Here is a 26,655-nt window from a genome sequence, read left to right as displayed (position 1 = left end):
TGGGTCATCCAACTAGAGCCCTTCCCAGAAGCACCTGGCAAGCCTTTAGCCCCTTTCTACCACCTCCTTCCCATGCCCACACGCTGGGCTTTTCTGTGGCCCTGCTCTGAGCACAGGCTGGCCTCTCAGCCTGTAGTCGCCTTATACCTCCTTATCCTCCAGAGAAATTCCCATCCATCTTTCAAGGCCTTACCACATGTTGCTTTCACTGTGACACTTTCCCTAGCTACCTACAAAGACCACTCCTAGCTCCCCTTGTAGGATCCCCTGAGTGCCCTCCACACCACTGCCTCATCACAGCACACTAGGACTGTGTGTTCACCAGGGGCCTCTCCCACCAGACGGTGTTCCCCAACCATGTGTCACACGGTCTGCTTTTGATCAAAAGTTCTGAATTGCTACATCTTACGTGTATTTCCCCCCAGCGAGAACTGTCAAACTTCATGTTTGGTAATGTCCACAAAGTACTTCTCCTAATTCCCAAATATAAAAATTGCAATAGTGAATGTGTGTCTTCAAATTCCACACACTCACCCCACCCAGACTGGAAGATTCTGAAATGTCCCTCACCCACCTAAGGGGACATGCCTCTCAAGCTGAAATTCTGCCTCAGACAGCAAGTATCAGGCCATTTCCAAATGTGTCCTCAGCACAGAGCCTGGCCACTAAACCTGCATCTGCTGCTCAAGGGAAGGGGTATCCCTGGAGGTTTCCCACTGGGTTCTGGACAAAAAAAAAAAAAAAAAAAACAACAACAGAGAGACTGGGGCCGGGTGTGGGGGCTCATGCCTGTGATCCCAGCACTTTCAGAGACCAAGGCAGTTGGATCACATGAGCCCAGGAGCTTGAGACCAGCCTGGGCAACATAGTGAGACTCCATCTCTACAAAAATCTAAAAATTAGCCAGGTGTGATAGTGTACACCTGTACTCCCAGCTACTTGGGAGGCTGAGGTGGAAGGATCACTTGAGCCTGGGAGGTCGAGGCTGGAGTCAGCTGAGATCATACCACTGCACTCCAGCCTGGGCGACAGAGAGACCCTGTCTCAAAAAAAAAAAAGAGGCATGCCATATATACTATGTCCGGCAAGGTGAGGACAGAAAACGGTGGCCGCTCTAGAAGGAGTATGTGCACTCTCCAGCAGCAACGACAGAAAGCCTTCCTGCCTCCCCAGACCATGCACACACCTCTGCTTCCGGAAGATGGACAGGTATAAGTAAAGAAAGGTCAGCACAGCCAGGCGCTTGGTGACAGCACAGTCGTCAGGCAAGCCCGCAACCTCCTTCAGCTTCTCCACTTGCTCTGGGGTAGGCGCTGTGACATCACCTTGCTCTGTCTCACAGGCAAACAAGCAAACACAAGTGGGTGAGAGGGCCTCGGGTGCTTTATAAACAACAGAATACAGAAAATCAACTTGTCACTGCAATCAGAACATGGGTGGACATGAATTTATTGTCTGAACACCACACCCAAGTCTATTTATTGGCTTGAGGCAGACCTGGGTTTGAGTCCCAACTGTGCCATTTACTGGCCATGTGACTGAACCTCCCTGAACCTGTTTTCCACCTTGGTAAAACAGGGATAACAACAGCGCCTCTTCACAGGGTTGTCATGAAGGTGAAGTTACATAAGAGATGTAACTTTAGCATAGCACCTGGCATGTAGTAAGTGCTTAATTAACAGTAGTGTTGAGGCCGGATGCAGTGGCTCATGCCAGTAATCCCAGTACTTTGGGAGGCTGAGGTGGGCCAATGACTTGAGCCCAGGAGTTTGAGACCAGCCTGGGCACATGGCAAAACTCTAACTCTACAAAAAGTACAAACACTAGCCAGGCACGGTGGTGCACACCTGTGGTCCCAGCTACTCGGAAGGCTGGGGTAGGAGGATTGCTTGAGCCCGGGAGGTTGAGGCAACAGTGAGCTGTGCTCGCACCACTGCACTCCTCCCTGCATGAGAGTGAGATCCTGTCTCAAAAAAAAAAAAGCTAGTCTTAAAACACACACACACACACACACACACACACACACACACACACACAGAATGCTGGCTCAATCACACAAGGTCCTAGGTTTCACCTTCCACTGTATAAAACCAAAATCAAAGGAGTACTAAGTTACCCCCCAAAATACTTCCCTCCTCCAAAAGAGAATCATCAGGAATAGAACCTGTAAATGTGAGGCGCTGCCTGAGCAGAAGGGGAGGGTGAGGCGGGCGGGGGGATGTGCAGGAACCTGGGCTGCTTCCCTCTAAGACACCAAGGAGGCAGAGCCTGTCTGGCCAGCTTCCCTTTACAAATCCCTCCCTGAGTGTCAGGCCAAATTCTCAAGGGACCAGGAGATGGGATGGGGTGTGTGTGTGTGTCAGGAAACCTGGGGCAAGGGTTAAGTGCTGGGTAATACACTTTGAATAGATTAATAATATACTCAAAACGGCCAAGTCATGACACTGCTGAGACCCCAGATATTTCAGAGCTCTGTAATTGAGATGGAACAGTTGTCAAGAGCCTGGATTTGGGGGCTAGAAGAAACCTGATCTGAGCTCTGTAATCGAAATGGAACAGTTGTCAAGAGCCTGGATTTGGGGGCTAGAAGAAACCTGTATCTGAATCCTTTCAGTATCACCAGCAAGTGTAACCTGAGCCACTTGACCTCTGAACTTTAATTTTCAAATCTGTACAATGGGGGTGCATGACACCACCTACTCCCAGGAATGCTGGAGAATTCTAAGAGTGCTAATATATGTGAACACACTTATCAGTGCCTGGCACACATAAATGTCCAACAAGTGTCCACTGTAGTACTAGGGTACAGTGGCAAGTGCCTATGGTCCCAGCTACTCAGGAGGCTGAGGCAGAAGGATCAGTTGAGCCCAGGAGTTTGAGACCAGCCTGGGCAACATAGCAAGACCCTGCCTCTACAAAAAAAAAAAAATGTTCGATGTTTATTACTATCACGAGGGTGCAAAAGGACACTGAAAGAAAGATGGTAGATCTTTGCAACCTAGTAGAAGGTGGTATGTCTCCCAATGCTCTGAAACTAACAAGCCCTTACCCAGTACTGCACTCTGTCACAGCCCCAGTACCCGCCTCCAGTGTGGTCAGAGCCTCACGCCAGCCCTCAGTCAGGCAACAAGTCCCTGCTCCAAGAGGCCCAGAGGGTGAACGGACCTGCCCAGGTTCACTGAGGGAGTCAGAGTGGTCTGAAACATGTGCCCCCACACCTGGCTGCCGACATATGCAACTTGCAGCTGGTTCTCAGGGGACATTTCTGGCCTGGCTGGGTAGCCCTGTGCACCACAGAAAGCAAGTCCCACATGCTCTGGCTGGCTGTTTTCAGATGCATGCTCCAAAGGAGTGACTTTTTTTTTTTTTTTTTTTTGAGACACAGTTTCACTCTTGTTGCCCAGGCTGGAGTACAATGGTGTGATCTCAGCTCACCACAACCTCTGCCTCTCAGGTTCAAGCAATTCTCCTGCCTCAGCCTCCCAAGTAGCTGAGATTACAGGCATGTGCCACCACGCCTGGCGAATTTTGTATTTTTAGTAGAGATGGGGTTTCTCCATGTTGGTCAGGAGTGGCTCTTAACTGAGGTGTCCCCAGAATCTTCCAGGAAACCCCTTTCAAAAACTCCTACCACCACTGCCAACTTCTAATAAGAGAGGTGCAGAGCCAGGAGTCCATCTGTACTGGTAAAAACAAAAACAACAACCACAATCACAAAAAGCTGCTGGGTGATTCCAAGACATGATGAGGTTTTAAAGAGTTGCTCCAAAATGAGGATTCTGGCAGGGCACAGAGGCTCTCACCTGTAACCACAGCACTCTGGGAGGCCAAGGTGAGAAAGTGGGAAACTGCTTGAGGCCAGGAGTTCCAGACCAGCCTGGGCAACACAGCGAGACCCTGTCTCAACAAGTGAAATAAGAATTTTCAATTCTTCCTCCATCCCCATATGTGGAGTGATGGTTTCTCACGGGGAATGGGAAGCAGGTGTCAAGGGTTTGGGTGTAGTCCAGGGAAAAACCGGAGAAGCTTTTCATTTACCCAAACCTGGCTGAGAAACACTGTTCCAAAGAGCAATGCTTCAGCCCAGAGAGTGGACAGCAAATTGAGAACAGAAAACACACATCAGCTCTGGGGCAGGTGCAGGGGATCTACTCATGGAAAAAGCTAGCCTGCTTATAAGTGGATGAAATCTTCATGCTGGCAAAAATCAGCACACACACCTGACACACAAAAGAAAAAAATTGGCATTTCTAAATGGTTTATATGGCCTGACCCAATTTTGGTTAACAAAACAAGATAACTCCCTGTCTCAATCTTTCTATCCATCTGTAGAAAATCACCCAGAAGAATTAATGCCAAAATGCTTGGAGTCATTACTGGGGTCAGGGAAGGGAGAAGGGGAATAATAGGTGATTTTGAAATTACAATGTCCCAGTATTAACTGTCTTTTCCAATAATAACCATAGGTTACTTTTATTTTTATTAAAATTTTTTTTTTTTTTTTTTTTTTTTTTTTTTTTTTGAGATGGAGCCTTGCTCTGTCTCCCAGGCTGGAGTGCAATGGTCAATCTTGGCTCACTGCAACCTCCACCTCCCAGGTTCAAATGATTCTCTTACCTCAACTGCCTGAGTAATTGGGATTACAGGCATGCGCCACCACACCCAGCTAATTTTTGTATTTTTAGTAAAGATGGGGTTTCGCCATGTTGGCCACGCTGGTCTGGAACTCCTGATCTCAGGTGGTCAGCCTCCCAACATACTGGCACTACAAGCCTAAGCCCTGTACCCACCCTACTTTTATTAACTTTTAATTATACAAAATGCCAATATTCTCCTCTTTTAAAACGTGTCCCTTTGTCTTTCTCTGGGCCGAGGTCTCTCCCAGGAGAACTAATCACCACTGCCAACCTGATGTCTACACCCCCGAGATCTTTTTCTATCATTTATATACATATTTATACTGAAATATGTATGTTTGCTGTCTTGCATTTTTTTCACTCAACAATAGACCTTGATGATCTTCCACAACAGCCCACAGAGATCCAATGAATTGTTTTACACTTTTACATTTTTTAAAAAATGAGTGATGCTAATTTTAAGAGGTCAGGGTAGAAAACTGGAAATCGCTGGCCCTTGAATCCCTTGGGGACAGCATGGAATACCTGGCCAGCTACCCTCTGTGCAGGGCCAAGACTCTTACCACCTGGTTTCTCTTCCTTGCACTTACCCAGAAAGCTTGTGTCCAGTAGCTGAAGCCTGGCCACATCCCAGGACCGCTTGATACCAATGTTGGGTAAACTGAGATCCACTTTCCCACTGCTGTGGGGTTGAAGCCGGAGGAATGTTCTCAAGTTCAAGGCCACAGCCAGTGCTACCTACAGGATACAGAACAAAAGCAGTTAGCCTGAGGGCGGGTGGCAAAGGGGCCAGCCAATGCTAAGAAGAGCGCAAATGTGAACACACAGGCCACTCTCAGCCAGGCCCTGGCCAGACACTGCTAATCAACCTTGGCATGCTCTCCCACTAAGCCTGGGCATAGCCACCATCGATCAACTCAAAGTCAACATCCACTTTGCCTTTTGCCTGAAAAATTTCAGAGGTGCTCAACACCAAGGAATCACTTCCCCATAATGACTATGTTTTCAAAGAGAAATATAAGAACATAAGGAATAGCAGTTAGAGGCCAGGTGTGGTGGCTAACATCTGTAACCCCAGCACTGTGAGAAGCCAAGGCAGGAGGATCACTTGAACCCAGGAGTTCGAGACCAGCTTGGTGTCAAAAAGAACACATCTCTACCAAAAAAAAAAAAAGAAGAAGAATAAGATGAAGAAAGAAAAAATAAAATTAGTGGAGCGAGGTGGGGTACACACCTGTGGTCCCAGTTACTCGGCAGGCTGAGGTTGGAGGCTGCAGTGAGCCATGATCACAAGATTGCACTCCAGACTGAGAGAGAGCAAGACTGTCTCAGGGAAAAAATAATAATAATAGCAGAGTGCAGCAGGGGTGGGTTCAGATAGAGGTTCACACCAAGCTCTACCAAGGTGTACAGGACTTGGATCAAATTACCACTTCTCTAGTATCACCTGACACTGGTTAGGAAAAAAAAAGTTACCACTTCTCTCCTAAGCCTCAGTCTCCATATTCATAAAATAGGATAATGAAAGGGTATATGCTTCAGGGGATAGTTGTAAGGGTAAGATGAGCTAATGTATGTTTTTTACTCTTTTGCTAGATCCTCAACTTCTAAATGTCTTAGTGCCCCAGAGCTTAGTTCTCAAACCTCTTTCCTTCTGCATCAAAGCTCACTCCTAGGTTATCTCAGTCCATTCACAGGGCTTTATATATCATCCTTTTGCTATCATACTGAGCAAGGCCAGAGGATCCTTTCAGTGGGCAGAAGATACCTTTTTCTTGCCTGGCTGGGGAGAAACTGATCGCTCTGATCTGCTCCCAACCTGTGCCTCAGGGTGTCCTTTTAACTTCTCGAAAAATTAGCATGGGGAAAAGGGGTACCCAATCCTTAAACGCTCTAATAGCTTTTTTTTTTTTTTTTTTTTTGAGATGGGAGTCTCCCTCTGTTGCCAGGCTGTAGTACAGTGGTGTGATCTTGGCTCAATGCAACCTCCACCTCCCGGGTTCAAGCAATTATCCTGCCTCAGTCTCCTGAGTAGCTGGGACTATAGGAGCGCATGACCACACCTGGCTAATTTGTGTATTTTTAGTAGAGACGGGGTTTCACCATGTTGACCAGGATGGTCTCGATCTCTTGATCTTGCAATCCGCTCACCTTGGCCTCCCAAAGTACTGGGATTACAGGCATGAGCCACAGCACCTGGCCTTGCTCTAACGGCTTTTTACCTTGCCATGTACCACGGCATGTTCTCCATGAAGGATGACTTTTCCTGGAGCAGACACCAGTAGGACTTCTGACAACATGGCTCCTGGGAATCCTAAAAGGGAAAGTCAGTGAGAAAAGCAAGATCTCAAGATGTCAGAATCAGCTGGAAGAGATCTTAGAAAAAACCTAGTTCAAGTCCATCATAATAACAAAAAAGGTAGTTACCGTCCAGCACCGCTGTGTGCCAGAAAGGCAATGCAGCAGTCAACTGGACCCATTCAATAGATCTGGGTTCAAATCCCAGCTCTTCCACTCCCCAGTGATGTCATCTTAGCTAACTCACTTACATGACTATGAACCTCGCCTTCCCCACATGTTATATGGAGAGATAATAACCATACCTACCTCAGTGATTGTTAGGAAGGTTAAATTAGTGCAAGGGAAGCACTTAGCAGTGTCTGGCACCTACTAATCATTCAGTTACTGAGAGCTGCTTATTACTGGCTCTGTATTCATTTCAGCTTTTACAACTACTACCATTAAAGGCAGAAATTTACATGAAATCATGGTCCAGAGAGAATTCTTTGCTGGACCTTTAGGCTGTTTCCAATGTGTCACAATTATAAACAAGGCTGCAGAAAACTCCCGGCACGCCTCGTTTTGCACACTTAAGTATTTCTGCAGGACAGAGTCCTAGAAAGGGGCTTGCAGAGTCTACAGGTGTGTGCAATTTACACATTATAAATAAGGCAAAATTATCCTCCGATTAAGGCTTTACGTAGATTATTTTACGCTAAGATCCAAGTGCACTGTGAGCTAAGTACTATCAAGATCCCCATTTCTTAAAGAGAAAAACTGAGGCACAGAACGGGGAATCCCTTTGCTTGCTTGCCCCAAGCTCAGAATCACGACTGTCAGATTGAGGTCTCCGACCCTAGGGACAGACTCAGAGCTGGGGAAACTGAGCCACAGAAGCTGGGCGCCTGGCTCACAGTCGACCCGGGTCTAGGACCTCGCGCCACCCGGCCCCGCGACCCCAGCCTCTCACCTGTCGCCACCGCCCCGGCCGCCGTCCCTCCACGCCGTAGCCGGCGCAGCACCCCAACTCCTGCAGCCCAGAGCTCCAGTGCCCCAAGGGGAGGAGGGCTTGTCCTTCAGTCCAGCCAATCAGAGCGCGCAAGCCCGGAGTCCCTTTACTAATAGGTTTGAACATTGGTCAATAAGTGTTGCAGTCCAGCAACACGGGTTTTCCCGCCCCGCTCCTGCCGTTAAACCAATGGGAATCAAGTCCCTGGGAGTGTCCCGCCCTGGGGCGAGAACCGCGAACCAATGAAAATTGACAGCTGAGCGGTGGCGCGGCCGGCTGTGGGTGGAGTCACCCCGGGGCCTGGACGGGAACCTGGCGGGGTCAGGTCTGTCAAGCAGCCTGGATCATGGTTGTGTGGTGCCTGGGGAGCCGTCTTGGCCTGCGTAGGTGCCTCGGCGCTGCCAGGCTCCTGCATCCCCGTTTCCAGAGCCGCGGCCCTCAGGACGTGGAAGACGGGGACAGGTGAGTGGCTGGCGGGAAGGGTAAGTCAAACACCTGCCGGGAATCGTGGTGTCGTCGCCATGGGTACGTCACAGCGCCCTGAGGTCACCGCGGCAACCATCAGGTGACGTCTCCACGCGGTCGTGACGTCACCATGGCAACATGGGCCACATGGGCGCCAGAGACCAGAAAATCTTTGCCTAAGTCTCAGTGAAGCCCCGCTATCATCCGGCAGGGCAGAGAATATCCCATGTGGGTCAGGAGGGCTCTCGACTCAGATTGTGACCCATCTCCAAAGCAGTTTATCCCCTAGGTCCGAGATACACCGGCATCTTCTAAAGATGGCTTTCCTCATATACCTTGAAACTTGCACCCCAACCCAGATCTCAGAACCTCTAGAGTACTGTGGATTAATAATGGATTAATTTAGTCCACATTTCCAGGAACTTAACCTTCGAATGGCCTTATAATGTCACATTTTAATATTGAGCTATGTCCTTGAGTCGTTTACATTGTTATTTTGTTATTTGAAAATGCCACTTTTTGAACTCTGTTTTGCCAATTCTTCACCTCTGAGTACACTCGAAGCCTCATAGTATGGAAGTGGCCCAGGTTTCTTTCCCTGCAAGAGGCCCTGAGTTGGTGGAGATAAGAATTTGGGTAGGGTAGAATCCTAGCTACTTGGGAGGCTGAGGCAGGAGGTTCACTTAAGCCCAGGAGTTCAAGGCTGCAGTGAGCTATGATCATGCTACTGCACTGCTTAGGCCACAGACCAAGCTTAGGCAACAGACCAAGACCCTCTCTGTTAACAAAATAATCACAGGCCAGACAACAGTGGCTCATGCCTATAGTCACAGCACTTCAGGAGGTTGAGGCAGGCATATTGCTTGAGCTCAGGAGTTCAAAACCAGCCTGGTAAGATGACAAAACCTGTCTCTACCAAAAAAAAAAGAAAAAAAAAATTAGCCGGGCATGGTGGTACACACATGTGGTCACAGCTACTGGGGAGATTGAGGTGGGAGGATTGCTTGAGCCTGGGAGGCAGAGAGGTTGTAGTGAGCCTAGATCGTGCCACTGCACTCCAGCCTGGGTGACAGTGTACGACCCAATCTCAGTAACAAGAAAGAAAGAGAGAGAGAATTTCAGTAGGACAGAAGTTAAAGCTTGTGTTCCAGCCTAGGACAGCCTTCGGCATCCCACTCCTGCCTCTTGCTGGATGACCTAGGAAGGTGAGTCTCATCTGAGCTACAGTTGCCTCCTCAGTAAAATGAAGATAATAGGTGGTGATTACCTTTGGGGTTGTGGAAAGATTCCAGGGAAAATTCCAGAAGATAATGCCTGTAAACTACTTGGCACTGTGCAGGAACAGTGGCAAATGATCAATGAATTCCTTCAGCAAATATTTATTGATCATTTACGTTGATCAATGCATTACATCACTACTCAACATGCTCTGTCACCCAGCTCTGTGTCTTTCCCACAAAGCGTTTGCTATTAGAAGGGATCTAGGGGAACGAAATCAACAAGAGATTACCATCTAAGCAGCAAGGGGTAAGTGGTGAGTCTGAGGTTACAAGAGCGAGCTGGGACCCACTGCGGAGCTGACCCTCTGTGTAAGCCATCCCCACTTACCACCTATTGATATATATTTCTCTGTAGGCCCCAGTCTTCCTCGAGGACACCCAGGATCCCCAAGATTTACACTAAAACAGGAGACAAAGGTAGGGTGGGGACAGGTGAAAAATGCAAAGAAGTGCACATGGCATACCCCATTTTAAAGTTCTTCCAAATTCTTTGCAACCACTGAAAAGTATAATATGTGGCCAGACGAGGTGACTCATGCCTATAATCCTGGCACTGTGAGAGGCCCAGTGGGCAGATCACCTGAGGCCAGGAGTTTGAGACCAGCCTGGCCAATGTGGTGAAACCCCATCTCTACTAAAAATACAAAAATTAGCTGGACTTGGTGGCACATGCCTGTAGTCCCAGCTACTTTGGAGGCTGAGGCAGAAGAATTGCTTGGCAGTGAGCCAAGATCATGACACTACACTCCAGCATGGGTGACAGAACAAGACTGTCTCAAAAAAAAAAAAAAAGTATGATATATGACAGATTTCAACTTAATATACATTACGAAAATGTAATGTGAAATGAAAAACACCCAAGATACATTAAATGACAAAAGCCTGAATCTATCTGGATAAGCATGTGCATATATATGTATTCAGATATGTGTAGAATAGTCTCTGAAGGGTTACACCTGGGACTGTTCCTGGGGGGGAGATTAAGTTGTGAGAGGGGACTGAACAGAAGGACTTTCACTATCTACATACTTTTATTCTATTGTATTACTTTTTATAATGAGTATATATTACTTTCTTTTTTTTTGAAATGGAGTTTCACTGTCATCAGGCTGGAGTGCGGTGGCACAGTCACTTGGCTCACTGCAACCTCCACCTTCCACATTCAAGCAATTCTCCTGCCTCAGCACCCCAAGTAACTGGGACCACAGGCGCCCGCCATTGTGCCCGGCTAATTTTTTTGTATTTTTTGTAGAGATGGGGGTTTCACCGTGTTAGCTAGGATGGTGTTGATCTCCTGAACTTGTGATCCACCCGCCTTAGCCTCCCAAAGTGCTGGGATTACAGGTGTGAGCCACCACGCCCGGCCCTATAATGAGTATATATTACTTTAATCATTTTTTAAATGCTAGAATATGATGTTATATAGAAAAAAGATGCAGAAGAATGTGTTAGTATGATACTTTTTCTTTTCTTGAGACAGGGTTTCACTCTGTCACCCAGGCTGGAGTGCAGTGGCACAGTCACGGCTCACTGCAGCCTCCAACTTTCAGACTCAAACAATCCTCCCACCTCAGCCTTCTGAGTATCTGGGGCAACAGGCATACATCACCATGCCTGGCTAATACTTTTTAGTTTTTTTGTAGAGATAAGGTCTTGCTATATTGCCCAGCTGGTCTCGAACTGCTGGGCTCAAGCTATACTCCCACCTCAGCCTCCCAAAGTGCTGGGATTACAGGAGGCATGAGCCACCGCACTCAGCCAGTATACCATTTTTTGAAGTATAAAAACATGCAGATCACTAGTATGTATTGTTTTTCGGATATATGCTTGTATAGTAAAAGTATAAAAGCATGCACAGGACATATCCAATGTCACTGAATGGTAAAATTAAAAAGAGTCAAAATGTAAAATTTCTGTTATGTATCATCTATTACCACAATAAAAAGGAAGAAAGAGGATGCTGGAAAGGACTTATTATAGGGTTGGGTTTTGTTGGGTGGTTTCGGAGAGGATTCCAGGAAGTGGGGCTTTGCTCTGGATCGAATCCCGTTAGGAAGCAGGGCTATTTCTGCAATTGGGTATCTTTTTTTTGTTGTTTTTTAAGACAGGGTCTCACTCTGTTGCCCAGGCTGGAGGGCAGTGGCATGATCTCGGCTCACTGCAACCTCTGCCTCCCGGGTTCAAGTGTTTTTTGTGCCTCAGCCTCCCAAACAGCTGGGACTACAGGTGTGCACCACCACGCCTGGCTAATGTTTTCTATTTTTAGTAGAGATGAGGTTTCACCATGTTGGCCAAGCTGGTCTTGAACTCCTGGCCTCAAGCGATCTGCCTGCCATGGCCTCCTAAAGTCCTGGAATTACAGGTGTGAGCCACCATACCTGGCCTGCAATTGGTATCTTAATTTTTTTCTAGAAGACAGAAGGGACAAAGAGGTGCTAAAGCTGTAATGGATAAAGATGCAGCAGTCACTCACACTGGCCAGGGAAGGGGGAGGTTTGGTCATCTTTCGGAGTTTGGACAGTCATCTATGCTCAGACGTTATTCCAGAGCGGCCTTGTTTGGTCTTGAACCATCCCAGTCATAGAGCCGCCCATCTGACAGTGTTCTGTGAAATGGTTTGTGTTCAGCTGCTGTGAGTGCCAGGCTAGCACCTGGCAACCCCAAAGCCTACTCGATAGCGAAAGCCAGCGCCCACCTGTCAGGGGCAGCATTTACTTTCTGAGAGGTTGTGGGAGAAAGGCAGGGATTGTGAGCTAGGCAGAGGAACAGAGGACTTTGACTTCATGTGACATATAATGGTAATGTACATATGATATAAAATATATAACACATATGTTTTATTTTTTTATCAGGATGGTGATTTTTTTCTTTTTTTGAGACAGAGTCTTGCTCTGTCACCCAGGCCGGAATGCAGTGGCACAATATCTGTTCACTGCAACCTCCACCTCCCGGGTTCAAGCAGTTCTTCTGCCTCAGCCTCCCGTAGTGTGTGATTTTTAAGTTTAAAATAAAAGCACATCAGGAAAGAAGTGAGGATGGTGGTTAACCCTTGGGGAGCGACAACTGAAAGGGGTGCGTGGGGATTTCAGGGTGTTGGTCATGTTCTGTTTATTAAGCTGGGTGCTGACCACGGAGGTATATTCAGTTAGTAGCAATTCACCAACTCACATACTTACAATTTGAGCACTTTTCTGTGTATATTCTATACTTCAACTTGAAAATTCTTTAAGGGCTGGCACGGTGGCTCATACCTGTAATCTCAGCACTTTGGGAGGGTGAGGTGGGTGAATCACTTGAGGCCAGGAGTTCAAGACCAGCCTAGCCAACATGGCAAAAACCCGTCGCTACTAAAAATACAAAAAGTTAGCAGGGCATGGTGGTACACACTTGTAATCCCAACTACTTGGGAGACTGAGGCACAAGAATCACTTGAACCTGGAGGTAAAGGTTGCAATGAGCCAAGATCATGCAACAGAATGACCATTCAAAAAAGGAGAGAAAAAGTTCTTTAAAAGCTTTGAAATTAAAAAAAAAAGAAAACCCAGCATATCAGGAAAACAGGATCTTAATTTGGGTGGCTAAACATTTTTTTCCACAGGGTTTTCTAGCACCTTCACGGGAGAAAGGAGACCCAAAGATGACCAGGTGTTTGAAGCCGTGGGAACTACAGATGAATTAAGTTCAGCTATTGGGTAAGGGGGACAGGATTGGCCTTGAGGTTGAGTTTGAATTGAGTACGAGTAAACGTAATGAATGTGAAGCTGTCACACGTGCTGGGCAGCTGCCTCGGAGGTTGTCAGTCCTTACTGAACTTCCCTCAGCCCTGAAGCACAGGCTGGTCAGCTCCACAAGGCTGCGGGTCTGCGGACCCCTTTCCTTCTTGGCCCTGCCTGTGCCTGCGCCGGCCTCTGTCCAATGCCATGTGAAGCTGCCTCCCTCTCATCCCCCGCTTTTTAGGTGAGCCTGTGTGTGCCACTGAAGTTAGTATGCTGAGTGAAAGAGATGAGTTAGTATAATGCACAGGACATCCAATGTGATCTCTTTTATGAATGTTGGTTTTTAAATAAGCCAGAGTTTAGAAGGTGGACTCAAGGAATTGGTCAGGATGGGCCAGGTTGTGCTATGCACACAAACAGCCCCCAGATCCCCTAGCTTGTGACACCAATGGTGGACTTGCTGCTCCTACTTCACTCTTGTCACAGGGGGAATGTGCTTTGGCTCCATGTGGCCTTCACTCTGCTAGGGCAGCCGCTGTCTGGGATAATTATCTGTCATCATGGCAGAGGGAAAAGAGGTCATGGTGAAGCTCACAGTGGCTCCTTGTGGCCAGGGATTGTACAGTGGCAGTATTGTTGCCAACGAGGTTTACCCACGATGTGATCATTGCTGATTGAAAACTTTTCCCACCACCTGACCCTGATGACTTGAAATACAGTCGACATTGGCAGTTTTTGAGTCTTTATGGAAACTGAACTTTGTTGGTAAATAAAAGTTGAAAAAAAAAAGGCTCACATGTCTAATCCCAGCGCTTTGGGAGGCTGAAGTGGAAGGATCACCTGAGCTCAGGAGTTTGAGACCAGCCTGGGCAACGTAGCAAAACTTGTCTCTACTAAAAAGAAAAGTAAAAAAATTAGCCAGGTGTGGTGGTACCCAACTGTAGTCCCAGCTACTCAGAAGGCTGAGGCAGGAGGATCACTTGAGTCTGGGAGGTTGAGGCTGCAGTGAGCTATGATCGTGCCACTGCACTCCAGTCTGGGTGACAGAGTATGACTCTGTCTCCAAAAAAAAAACAAAACCTTCCGCAAGAGTGATGCCTTCCATGTATTCACATTTCAGTGGCCAGAGCCTGTCACGTGCACGTACCTGACATCAGCAGGGTGGGAAGGGTGGCAAATATTTGCAAGCAGGAGCACAGTCTGCCCAGCACACCCTGCAAGCTGCTGACAGGGGGAGCAGCAACAGTCTCAAGTGCTGGATCCTGAGGTTTGACCCCGAGGCCTGGTGGGTTATAGGTGCATGAGAACCAGACAGACTCTACTGTAAATTCAGCACCACTGCTGACTGTGTCTGGGACGTCAGGCAAATCACATGGCCTCTGTGAGCCTGTTTACTGTTCTACCAAGTGATTATCATGATAATTCCCATCTCACTGTGTTCCTGTGGGGCTTAAATGAGATGATTCCATGTTTCACCCTGAGGGCAGCACCTAGCACAAGTAATAATAATGTTAAGTAATATCATTATTCTTAACGCTTACCTGTTCCTGGCTATTCTATCTCCACGGCGGGCCTGACTAGGTGAGCTTTTCAGGACAGATAATGGGAGGTATAGATAGTCTGCCAGCCGGGTAGAGAAGGCAAACAAACCCCTTGGTGTGTGTGGGAAGGGGTCCAGAAGGGGGCAGACAGAAGACCAAGTGGGCAAAGGGAGAAAAGGCCAGTTTTCCCATCAGCCATTCTGATGAGCTGTAAATCACGAGCCCTCATCTCTCAGTTGAGAAGGAGCAGAAGGTCAGGGAAACCTCAGCTGTGGATTCTTCCTTTGTCAGATATTGACCAAGCATCTGCAGTACGAGGTGCTGCTCAGCAGAGAACCTCAGCCCTGACTTCCTGAGCTGCAGAGTGCAGGGAGCAGGCAGCACTCACTGGGCAGCTGGGAGGGTGGGAGTGGGCATGGGGCAAGCACTGAGGGGGGCCTGCCACTGGGCTGGTCACAGAGCGTCCCTTGGCAAGCAGATACTTCTGCACACCTCCTGTGACCCAGGCATGGGGTATCTGCTGTGATGGAGACAGACTGCATCCCAGCCTGCACAGCCCTTCCTTCGGTCCAGAGGGGAAAACACACAAGGCGGGGATCACACTAGTGTGTTTACTTCTAACTGTAAGATGTGCCAGGAAGATGGACTGGTTATTCTCCAATGGCCCTTTCAAATCCCTTCTCTTCACCTTCTCTTTATGCATAGGAGGCTGCATATTACCTTATTACACCACCTTATCACCTGGTGGCTATGCCACCTCAATTCCTTAGTCTTGTGGCATTTGGGTGGGTCCAGCCAATGGGAGGCACCAGCAGGTGATGGGAGAGTGAGTGGAGAGAGCTGGGGAGTGTGTGTGACCCCATCCCCAGTGGTGCATGGCTCTGGTGGCAGCTGGGCTCCCTACCTAACTCCCTCCCTGCTGAGTGATTCCAGAATCCAGCTCCCTCCAGGGTGAGTAGCTCCTTCCCTGTCTCTTGCGCTTTAAGCTCCTGCATTTGCCGTCCATTGCCGATTCCCATAACTCTGCCCACACTTCTGTGAATTGTCCCTTCCCAAAGCCCTCCTTCAGGAATCTTTGCAGCGTGCCACTGTCTTCTGCCGGGGCACTGACCCATGCAGGTGGGAAGTGCAGTGTTCTAAGGGAGGTAGAACCAGGGTCCTGACCTGTGTCAGGGGCAGTTTGCTTTCCCTGCTTTAGGAGGGAAGTCCTCCCCAGCCTTCAAATTCTCCCCTCCAGCATCACCTCCTCCAGGAAGCCCTCCTTGCCTCTCTAGCCAACGTCAGATTAGTCTTGGCTTGCTCTTTCCTTCAGAGCACTGACCTCTGCACCTTCACATTCAGAAGTGTGATATTTAATCAGATTAGATACACACTCGAATATCACACTCCTGAACATGAAGGTGCAAACTTTGCCTGAAGCCTCAGAGAGAGTCAGCAGCAGTGTAGAATTTGCACCTGGGTCTGTCCAGTTCCCACACACCTACAACAAACCACAGGGCCACAGGTCAGATCTCAGGATCTAGCACTTGAGGCTGTCACTGCTCACCCTGTCACCAGCTTGCTGGATAGAGCCTGGGTCACCTTCTGTTCACCACTGACTCTCCTGGGCCTGGCCAGAGTAGCTGTTCAAAAAGAAATTGTTGACTGGAAATAATGAGTATCAGAAAAGGCATTTCAAGAAACAAATAGCACCCCCCTCAAATGGAAGGCTATAATGTTCTTATTGTCAGCAAGAAAAATAATGTGGCTGTTGCAGTGAAATTAACTAAATGGCCTACCACCTGAGAATCTGTTGTTTACGGCCAGACAGGGCCTAGGGACATGACATTAGAGGCAAATTCTTTTTCCTTTTTCTTCATAGGTTTGCTCTGGAATTAGTCACAGAAAAGGGCCACACGTTTGCTGAAGAGCTTCAGAAAGTGAGTAACACCGTCTCACCCCGAGCTGGGGATCTGATCCCTGGTGGCCCCCACTGGACTCAGTAGGGCTAATCACTCTCCCTCCGTGAGCTTCGTTTCTTCATCTGTAAAATGGGGACAGGATGGGTATGGTGGCTCATACCTGCAATCTCAGCCACTTGGGAGGCTGAGGCAGGAAAGTCACTTGAGGCCAGGAGCCTGGGTAATGTAGTGAGACCCCAACTCTACATAAGATTTAAAATTAACCAGGCATGGTGGTGAGTGCCTGTAACCTCAGCTGCTTAGGATGCTGAAGTAGGAAGATCTCTTGAGCCCAGGAGGTCAAGGCTGCAGTGAGCTGTGATCATGCCACTGCACTCCTGCCTGGGCAATAGACTGAGACCCTGTCTCAGGCCGAGCATGGTTCAGGCCTGTAATCCCAGCACTTTGGGAGGCCAAGGTGGGAAGATCACTTCAAGCCAGGAGTTCAAGACTAGCCTGGGCAACATAGGGAGACCCTGTTTCTACAAAGACAATTTTAAAAATTCTCCAGCTATGGTGGCACACACCTGTAGTCCCAGCTATTTCGAAGGCTGAGGTGGGAGAATCGCTTGAGTCTCAAGGGGTTGAGGCTGCCATAAGCTATGATCACACCACTGCACTCTAGCCTGGGCAACAGAGTGGGATCCTGTCTAAAAAAAAGAGACTGTCTCCAAAACAAACAAACAAACAAACAAACAAACAAACAAACAAACAAACAAACAATTGGAGACATATAATCTTCCTTCATAGGGAAGTGGTAAGGATGGTACCAAGTGAGGGAATTTCAAATGCAGCAATTCTCAACCCAGGGTGATTCTGCCCCTCATGGCCCCCTGAGCAATGTCTGGAGACATTTTTGGTTGCCACATCTAGGGGTGGGGGTGTTGCTGGCATCTAAATATCCTGCAATGCACAGGACAGCCCCCGTCGACAAAGAATGCCCAGGCCGTGAATGGCAGTAGCACCGAGGCTGAGGAAGCCGGTGTGAAGTGCCTCGCTTGCGCCCGATGCAGATGGAACCCAGGGAGGCCCAGCTGCAGTCAGCCTCAGTCAGTGGGACTCCTGCTTCACAGTGCCACTGTTCTGTTCTCTGAGAAGGAGGGGGCCTGTGACCCACACAGAACTTCAAGCACAGAGACTTGGTCGCCACCCCTGAACACCTGGGGTGCTGCAGTTTCCATCTCACACGGACCCGGGTCCTCAGAAACCTCCCTGCAGAGTCAGCCCTTCCCACTTCAGTTCTGAAGCCCAGATTGGAGCCCTTTCAGGTCCCTGGGAGCAGATGGAGGGGAGTAGGTGGGGCTGCCAAGGCTGAGGCTGCAGAAGGATGGGAAGCCTCAGCGGCCAGAACATTCCGTGTGGTGGAGGGAGAGACCGTGCATGCTGCATGCTTTGGGTCGCAGCTGCCATCTCACCTCGCCTCCAGCTGGGTTAGGAGTGCCCCTGGGTTTCCACACCCTCTAACCGCAGGCATCACAAGGGGTGTTAACCTGTTAGCCCGTCTGCCTCCCACCCAGCCTAGGCACGGTAAGGGCAAGGACTGTGTCTGGGTCACCTGGGGGCCCACCTGGCCCGGTAGCACTTGCAGGGCCTGTGGATGAGGCCGGGCAGCATGCTGCTGCTCTCCCCACATCACCCATTTCACCCTCACATATGCCTGTGAGGTGGAAGTCAATGTCCGCACTTTCTAGGGAGCCAAACTGAGCCTCAGAGAGGCTGACTTGCAGCCAGGCATCAGTGGAGCTGGAATCTGATTCCCAACCTGGTGCCAATTCTCCCCAGGCCCCAGGGTGCATGCTGCTGCTGGCCAACCAAGTGGGTATCATCATCACTCCTGCGTTGACTGTGAAGGTGCAGAGACCCCAGGCAGGGAAGCAGCTTGCCCAAGGTCAGCTGGTCAGCAGTCCTGGGAAGGCTCCTGCCCAGTGCTGGATGGGCAGCCTCTGCCCTCACACAGTATGGCCTGCTTCCTGAATGCTGTCACTGTGGCCATCATAGGAGAGGTCAGAGGTACAGACCTTCACCCTCCTGGAGCCCAGCATCCAGCTTGAGTGGACCCTAGCTGGGCACAAAGTCAGAGGTGGTACCCATGGGTTTCACATGCACGGGAGCTGTTGGACCATTGTCCTGCAGAGGCCTGGCATCCTTGCGGCAGACAGCAACAGACCACTTCTGTTCAAGCAAACCCATCCCCACCAGGATGGAGCACAGGCCTCACCCAGCCAGGTGTCCTGCTCCTGGAACCCCCGCATGCCCCGCTGACTACATTCTCTAAAATCTGGAGTGTCTAGAGCTTAGATACCACTGTCATATTTGACGTCTTGGCCCAACTATTACAGGTTAGAAAACCAAAGCTGTCAAATGCTGAGAAAAGAAGAAAACCTCACAGGGCCTAGGTGCAGAGGAGACGTGGGCAGAGCCAAGGTGGTTCCTCTTGACCGTCCCTGGGCATGTGACTCAAGTCATCTGCTTAACCCAGCTGCCGCCCCCACGGGAGCCTTTTCCTCGCTCAGACTGCAAAAGAGCCGCACCAGGTCCCCTCAACAGGGCTGGTTGTCCAGCGAAGATGTTGTGCTGAAGTTTCAGACTTTGCCTTCAAATGTCAGCCAATTCGAGGTCTGACAGCCTGTATTAGTCCGTTCTTGCACTGCTATAAAGAACTACCCGAGACTGGGCAATTTATAAAGAAAAGTTTAATCTGTACATGGTTCTGCGGGCTATATGGGCTTCTGCTTCTTGGGAGGCCTCAGGAAACCTACAGTCATGGCAGATGGCAAAGGGCAAAGAGGCACATCTTCACATGGCTGACAGGAGAGAGAGTGAAGGGGGAGGTGCTATACACTTCCAAACAACCATGTATCATGAGCACTCTATCACAGGACAGCAGTAGGGGATGGTGCTAAACCATTCAAAAGCACCCCTGGATCCAGTCACCTCCCACAGGCCCCACCTCTAACACTGGGGATCACAGTTTAACATGAGATTTGGGTGGGGACACAGAGCCAAACTGTATCACAGCCCTTCCCAAGCTAGCTGTCGCGGGCTTTGCCAGTGTGTTAGGTGGTACCTCTGGACCCTCTCTGTCCAGCCCATCCCGAATAGAACCTGATTGTCACCTTCTGTTGCTCCCCAGATCCAGTGCCTGTTGCAGGACGTCGGCTCTGCCCTGGCGACACCCCGCTCCTCAGCCCGGGAGGCTCACTTAAGTAATTCTCAAACTTGTGGGTGTTCAGAAGGCCCTAGGGTCAGGGGACTCTCTTAGGGGTTATGACCTGGGAGCCCAGGCCCCCAGGAGCCCACAGATGGACCAGTCAGCCTTGCTTTAGACTTTGGGAGGGAGGTACCTTCTAAGCCAGCAGAAGCAGCCTGCGGGGCACCAGGCAGAGGGTGGTGGGGGTGGTTGCTGCCATGGTCTGGTGGGCGATGGCCTCATGGCAGTTCTCTCTGCTCCTTGGCTTCTCAGAGTACACCACGTTTGAGGCGGGGCCCATCGTGGAGCTGGAGCAGTGGATTGACAACTACACCAGCCAGCTCCCACCACTCACGGCCTTCATTCTGCCTGTAGGTACTGGGCAGGCTCAACTGGGGTGCGGCTGCAGGCAGGTGCAGTGACAGACATCCATGGGCTCTAAATAAGTCCCTCTTTTCACAGTGACAGACAGTGTCCTCCAGTTCCCCCAGTTCCCTCCAGGTTCTCACTGGTCCCTCCCAGCCCTGCCTACTTTGGAGCAGGGTGCCCGGTGGGTATGCCCTGGCAGGGCTCCTGGAGGTAGAACACTGCCCGGTTTGGGGGACAGGGCTGGACTTCAGAGGAGCTCCCATCTGCAGTGGGCACATCTTCCCCACCCTGCTCAGGCAACACCCCTTTCTTCTTTCAGTCAGGAGGCAAGATCAGCTCGGCGCTGCACTTCTGCCGGGCAGTGTGCCGCAGAGCTGAGAGACGGTAAGAGGGCCCGAGGGAGAGGGAGTGGGGAGAGGGACAGGGGCTTCTGCACAGCGGGCAGGAGGCAGGCCCAGCAGGGCCAGCTCGGAGCCATCCGGCCACACATCAACAGACCTTGTCTGGGCCCCTCCACTGTGCCAGACGGGGACCAGGACAGACCAAGTCCCTGTCCTCAGAGCACCGTGTTGTGGAGGGGAGACAGTGGCATGTGACCAAATGGACTATCAGACAACACAATTGCACACTGTTTGTGAGCCTGTGTTCTGGGGCAGCGGATGGGTCCTCCATGCAAAGAATTATTGCTGGATTCTCAGCCATCTTGGGGACAGGGGTAGACATGAAAGGATCCTGCTGGCTGCTGGGTGAAGAGGGTCCCTGAAATGCCTGCACGGCTGTGTGGAGCCCAGATGGACGCTGTCAACAGACCAGCCACCATTCCCACAAAGCTACTGACAGGCTTTTCAAGGAATCTTTAGAAGAAAATGAGCAAAATCTCTATCTACACCCCTCAGAGGCCAGCTTTACAGAGAAGAGAAAGCGAGCCTGACTTTGTTCCCGTGGACAGGCTGTGCCAGCTGCTTTACTGTCATCATTTCATGTAGTCCTTCCTGGTAGCCCTGGGAGAGGTGGTGGTGGCCTCCGCCTTACAGGGGTCGGGAAGTTGCGGCTCAGAGAAATGACACCATGGCCACGGTCACGGAAATGGCTGAGAGCAGAGTCCAGATTCCAGCCCAGGTCTGTTGGGCCAAGCCTGAGCTCTTCCACAGTCCCACACTGTGAAGGTTTTGTTGTTCATGAAAGGCTCTCAGGCCCAGATAGTTCCTAAGAGATCCCAGAGAACTGAGCAAGCTCTGGCTTCAGAAGGAAAGAATGTCATTTGTACAAAGCCATCCACATCAGCAGTACTCATGATAGCAAGAAACTGGAAATTGCCCAAGTCCCAGCAAAGAGGCATGGCGGGGCAGCGGATGGGTCCTCCATGCAAAGAGGCATGGCGGGGCAGCGGATGGGTCCTCCATGCAAAGAGGCATGGCGGGGCAGCTGGTGGGTCTTCGATGCAGTGACTGTGCAGTGAAAAGACGCAGATTGTCATTGGGGCAGGGACGCATGCCTGGGGCACATCGGGTGAAGAAGCTCCTCACTGAGCACATGGTGCCCACTAGAGACAGCCTAGAGCTCCGTGACAGGCTGGGATGCACACCCTACTGGGCCGCTGGCCAGCTGCATGGCTTTGGATGGGGCTGAGAACCCTGAGGCTGGGCTTTGGGGAATTGGCCTGCCAACAAGGGGTTTGCCACAAGGTGATACCCAGGAAAGGCTCGACAAGGGCCTGCCACAACACTGGTGCCCAGCAGACGGTTGTCCAGTGTCTGACGTATCTGCCCACAGGCTGGCACAGACTCCAGGAATCCAGAATCCTGTGGAATCAGGAGTTAGGTCTGCCTGGGTCTTTGTCTCCCCTGTGAAGCTCTTCTAAGTAATGACTTACAAGGGGCTTAGAGTTTACCATTGGGAATTAAGGATCAGGCCCCCCACTGTTTTTTGAAGGCAGAGGCTGACTATCCCAACATCACCCCACCCAGACCCAGGTCCAGTGGCACAAAAGCCAGCTGGCTGGGGTGTGGCTTAGGCCAGGGGGGCTCCCTCAGCCCCCCGCCATTCTCCAGCCCTCCTTGGCCAGGCCCTCCTGCAATATGCCCACAGGAAGGGGGCCAATGGCCTGGTGAAAAATGTGATGGATTCGTCATCTCCGGTGCTGGCTGAGCCTGGGCAGGTTCAGGTTGAGCGGTGCTGGGTATGAAATGCCACTCAAGGTTCAGGCCCCAGGTCAGAGCCTGTCAAGCCCCATGGTGTCACATGACTCAGTGTCTCCTTCCTTTCTAGTGTGGTGCCTCTTGTCCAGATGGGAGAGACCGATGCGAATGTAGCCAAGTTCTTAAACAGGTACTTGCATGGAGCCTGGGGGGTCCCCTCTGATAGCCGAGGCTTATCTGTGGGAGGTAGCAGGAGTGCGGTGGTCTGAGGAGCAGTGTGGGGCTGTGTTCCTGCTGCCCCCTCATTCCCTTATTGTTTATGAGCATCTGCTCTGTGCCAGGCACCATGCGAGCATGGGGGAGGCTTCGGTGAATGGGGTGGGCACTGTGCCTGTCCCAATAAAATTTAGATCTTGTGGGGAGAGGCTGCTGTAAAAACCAAGAAGAAAAACGTAAGTGCAAAGTGGCATTGCGGGGGCAAAGGGTGCTCTTGGAGGCTGGGTGCTCAGGCATCAGAGATGATGGAGCCATCACAGGGGGTTTCAACAGGCCTCTCGGTGGTGACGGACCAGGGAGCCAGGAATCAGGCTCGCTATCAGCCAGTTTCCTCTCCTGAAGAGGGCCTGGGGCAGCGCGAACCGAGAGAAGAGAGCCAGGCCAAACTGAGCTCAGGGGCCCCAGTGCGGGCCCCAGTGAGCCAGGCTGGTCAGGGAGGGCTTCCTGCCTTGCACCTGGACCCTGAGACTGGAGCCACACCTGGCCCAAAGCCTGCCATGCTGGTTCCCACCTCAGCCCTGGTTCCTGTGGCACCAGTGTGGGCAAGGCCAGAGCCTGGGGGCAGTTATAAAGCTGGGGGAATGCAGGGAGTCAGGTCTGTACCCCAGGAGCTGTCCTGGGTGGCTAGAAAGTAACCTCACAGCTGGGGTCTGGCCCGTGACTGTGGCCACTCCTCCTAGGGACATGGTCTGGCTTTGACGGGTTCTGAGAAGCTCCTTCCCTTCCGGGAGGGGGGTTTCCCCAGGAGTGAGGAGCAGGTTTGTTTCCCCTTCAAAGCAGCAACACTGGGGGGACCATTGCGGTCCCATAGCATTGCATGGGACAGGCCATTTCATCTCCTTAGTAAGGCTTCACAGAGCCAACAAGCAGTAGGCACGCGCTGCCCTCCAGGAGCACAAGGCCCAGGCGACGGAACTACCCCAACCACCTCCCCTTTAGTCTCCCTGTGAGCCTCCATGGGACCGGGGGCAGAGTCAGGGGAGGGATCGGGAGGATGTGGCGTGGAGTTGGCCTTCCAGGGCAGGACTGGGGCAGAGAGAGAGGGAGGAGCATGGCGCTTAGCACTGGGAGTGAAATAGCAAAAGGTGCGGGACTGCAGGAGGCAGAAGAGCTGACAGCGAGTGTCTTGTGGGCCCGTGGCATCTTGTCCTCTAGTTCCCTCCGCCACTGCCCCCGCAGAAGGCCTCATGCACAGATGCCCACTGCTGTTGGTGCAAAGGAGGAGGCGGGAAAGGGGCTGGCTCTGGTCTCTGGAGTGCTCCAGCCTGTGCTTCTCAGCCGGTTCCTTTGGGGATGTTTGGAGGCATTATGGGTTGTCACACTGGGTGCAGGGGTGCTACTGGCACGTGGTGGGTGGAGACCAAGGTGCTGTCAGCATCCTACACTGCACATAATGCATCAGACAGACCCGAACACAGAGAATGATCCAGAATGTCTGTAGGGCCTAGTCCAGCAGGGTCAGCATCACCCAGGGAGGGAACTAGGCCTGCAGAGTCCTGGGCCTAGCCCTTTCGAGTCAGAATCTGCTCATCACTGAGACCCCCCAGTGATGCCTGTGCACACTCTAGTTTGGGAAACACCCAAACTGGTCACTCACATGAGCCCTGATCAGTTGAAATAGCTCAGAGAGGGGTCCAAAGTCACCTGGGCCACAGGGTAGGGCCGGGGCAATGGCCTCATCCTGCAGGAATGGCCCCAGCCTTGACACTAGAGTCCTTGGTGTTCACAGAAGCTGGCCTCACTTGCCATCCGTCACGTGCAAGATGGCAGGGCCCGATATCCCCACACAGTATGCCCAGGGCACGTCATTTCTATCTTCTCCTTGTAGGCAGATATGGGAAGACCCAGTTAGCGCTGATCTCTCATTTCAAACCATTCTGTTTGCTACTCTTTCTCTGCCCCTCCAGACTCAGTGACTATCTCTTCACGCTGGCCAGATATGCAGCCATGAAGGAGGGCAATCAAGAGAAAATATACAAGAAAAATGACCCATCGGCTGAGTCTGAGGCACTCTGAAATCAAAAATGAGCTTGGAGGACCCCTCCATGGTGATGGCCTTGGAGAAGGGAGCTTGCCCTTCTGGGTTCCTGGTTCCTGAAGAGCTCACCCAGAGTGCCTGAGAGCAGCCTTGTGTCTCGGCTCAGCTTTGCCCCACACCTCCTGCCACCTTCCCTTTGGGGATTCTGTCCCTGACTCTACTTCCCCAAGCTCTCCTGGGTCTTGGAGGGAAGTGGGCATGAATCAGCATTGCAGGAAAGACAGGTAAAGTGCTGCAATGAGAAGGAGCTGTGTGGAGGAATAACAGTGGGAAAGGCTGGAGCCGTGTGTGTGTGTGTGTGTGTGTGTGTGTGTGTGTGTGTGTGTGAGAGAGAGAGAGAGAGAGAGAGAGAGAGAGAGAGAGAGAGAGAGAGAGAGAGCCCTCCCACTGCCAGCTCAGATTGTTCATGGATTTGGAATGGGACCAGAGGCCCTTGAAAATGTAATTGTGATTTACCTGTGCCAAAGGGGCTTTAAATGTCACATTTATAAAGGGGAAGGCGGACAGCATTTGGAAGCTTTGTCACCTCTGAGCCACCCATCACCAACAAAGTGTGGGGGAGGGACAGCTGCAGATTGGCAAATGAGGCTCAGAAACTCCTGGCTTAGATTGAAGTGTGTGTGGCGGGGGTGCAGCTTAGGGGACCCCCTCTGAAAGGGATGGACTAGGTGAGAACAGCAATACTGCTTAAAGGTGAACTTCCCTGGCTTAGATTGAAGTGTGTGTGGCGGGGGTGCAGCTTAGGGGACCCCCTCTGAAAGGGATGGACTCCGGTGAGAACAGCAATACTGCTTAAAGGTGAACTTCCCTGTCTGGTTGGACTGAGTCGAGGGTCTGCGGTGCAGTGTCTTCAGCCTGAGAAAATGAGGTTGTCAGTTTCCAGCGAGGCTGACATCCACCAGGCTGATTTCTCCAATGTTGCACTTGGCTGGCTTACGCCTCTGCGATCCGTGCCATGGCTGTATTTATTTCAGTTGTCACCATTGCTCCCTCCCGCTATGAAACGACACTGCTAGTGCCAGCAGTGTCCTTGGGAAAGGCGATATTTATGAAGGGCAGAGAGGCAGCCCCAAGAACCTAAAGACTGCAGGCTGCTAATTGCAGGAAATGACTTCGGAAGGGCAGGCTCTTGTCAAGTGTCAGGGCTGAAATGCCTGGCAAACTCCATTCAGTGTCACATATTGGCTGAGTGCCTGCTCATCCTTGGTCACCGAGCGGGGCTTGGGAAGGCTGGTCACTCTGGCCATCTTTCTTGCCAGTAAGTCAGCAAACATTACATTCAGTCATGTGCATATTTTTGCCTTTATTCTTACCATCTTGCCTGCAAAGTTTGCAGGAGGGCCAGGGACATTCGTGTCTTCTGGATCCTTTCGTTGCTGGCAGGCTGCAGTGGCCCTCTTGAGCCTTGGGCAGGGTGGGTGAGGTGTAGATGACCAGGAGTGTGTGAATGTCTTCCAGGAGGGGGCTTTGTGCCTTCCTGCCCCCATAGTCACTACCAGGTATGTTACTGAGTAGGTGCTCAGTATTTGCACACAGAATTGAAAATGGACTTTGGGAGGCCAAGGCAGGCAGATCACCTGAGATCAGTAATTTGAGACCAGCCTGGCCAACATGGCAAAACCCCAGCTCTACTAAAAATACAAAAAAAAAAAAAAATTAGCTGGGTGTGGTGGCGGGCACCTGCAATCCCAGCTACTCTGGAAGCTGAGGCGGGAGAATCACTTGAACCCAGGAGGCAGAGGCTGCAGTGAGCTGAAATAAAGATACTGCACTCCA

The 26,655-nt window shown here is 50.8% G+C and overlaps 2 protein-coding genes and 1 non-coding gene across 15 annotated transcripts in view; 2 read left to right on the top strand and 1 right to left on the bottom strand.

Moving 5' to 3' along the window:
* MVK (mevalonate kinase) overlaps nt 1–7,972 on the bottom strand; it is a 37,228-nt gene extending 29,256 nt beyond the window's left edge. For 6 of the 13 annotated variants that reach the window (XM_035257531.3, XM_078337234.1, XM_035257529.3 and 3 more), the window contains exons 1-4: nt 7,888–7,972; nt 6,860–6,951; nt 5,228–5,375; nt 1,187–1,382 (exon numbers count right to left, since the gene is read on the bottom strand). In XM_035257531.3, the coding sequence (XP_035113422.1) occupies nt 1,187–1,382; nt 5,228–5,375; nt 6,860–6,937 (422 nt within the window). In that variant the 5' untranslated portion in view covers nt 6,938–6,951; nt 7,888–7,972. The remainder of the gene's footprint in view (nt 1–1,186; nt 1,383–5,227; nt 5,376–6,859; nt 6,952–7,887) is intronic. The other 7 variants (XM_078337235.1, XM_035257530.3, XM_009004582.5 and 4 more) reach the window with 2 other exon arrangements.
* Nucleotides 7,973–8,210: 238 nt separating this feature from the next.
* MMAB (metabolism of cobalamin associated B) lies at nt 8,211–26,655 on the top strand. Its single transcript, XM_003733848.6, has 9 exons — nt 8,211–8,388; nt 10,027–10,088; nt 13,270–13,363; nt 16,790–16,847; nt 20,002–20,074; nt 20,332–20,429; nt 20,747–20,811; nt 22,696–22,755; nt 24,749–26,655. The coding sequence occupies exons 1-9, from the start codon at nt 8,273–8,275 to the stop codon at nt 24,855–24,857; spliced, it is 735 nt and encodes a 244-aa protein (XP_003733896.2). The 5' UTR covers nt 8,211–8,272; the 3' UTR covers nt 24,858–26,655.
* Nucleotides 14,001–14,139, top strand: LOC128928724 (U4 spliceosomal RNA). The gene has a single exon (XR_008474139.1). It is a non-coding gene; the product is annotated as a U4 spliceosomal RNA (small nuclear RNA).

The sequence above is a fragment of the Callithrix jacchus genome, chromosome 9 (assembly GCF_049354715.1).
Source record: "Callithrix jacchus isolate 240 chromosome 9, calJac240_pri, whole genome shotgun sequence".
NCBI classification, from domain to species: Eukaryota; Metazoa; Chordata; class Mammalia; order Primates; family Cebidae; genus Callithrix; species Callithrix jacchus.
This window is presented reverse-complemented; position numbering and strand designations above follow the sequence as displayed.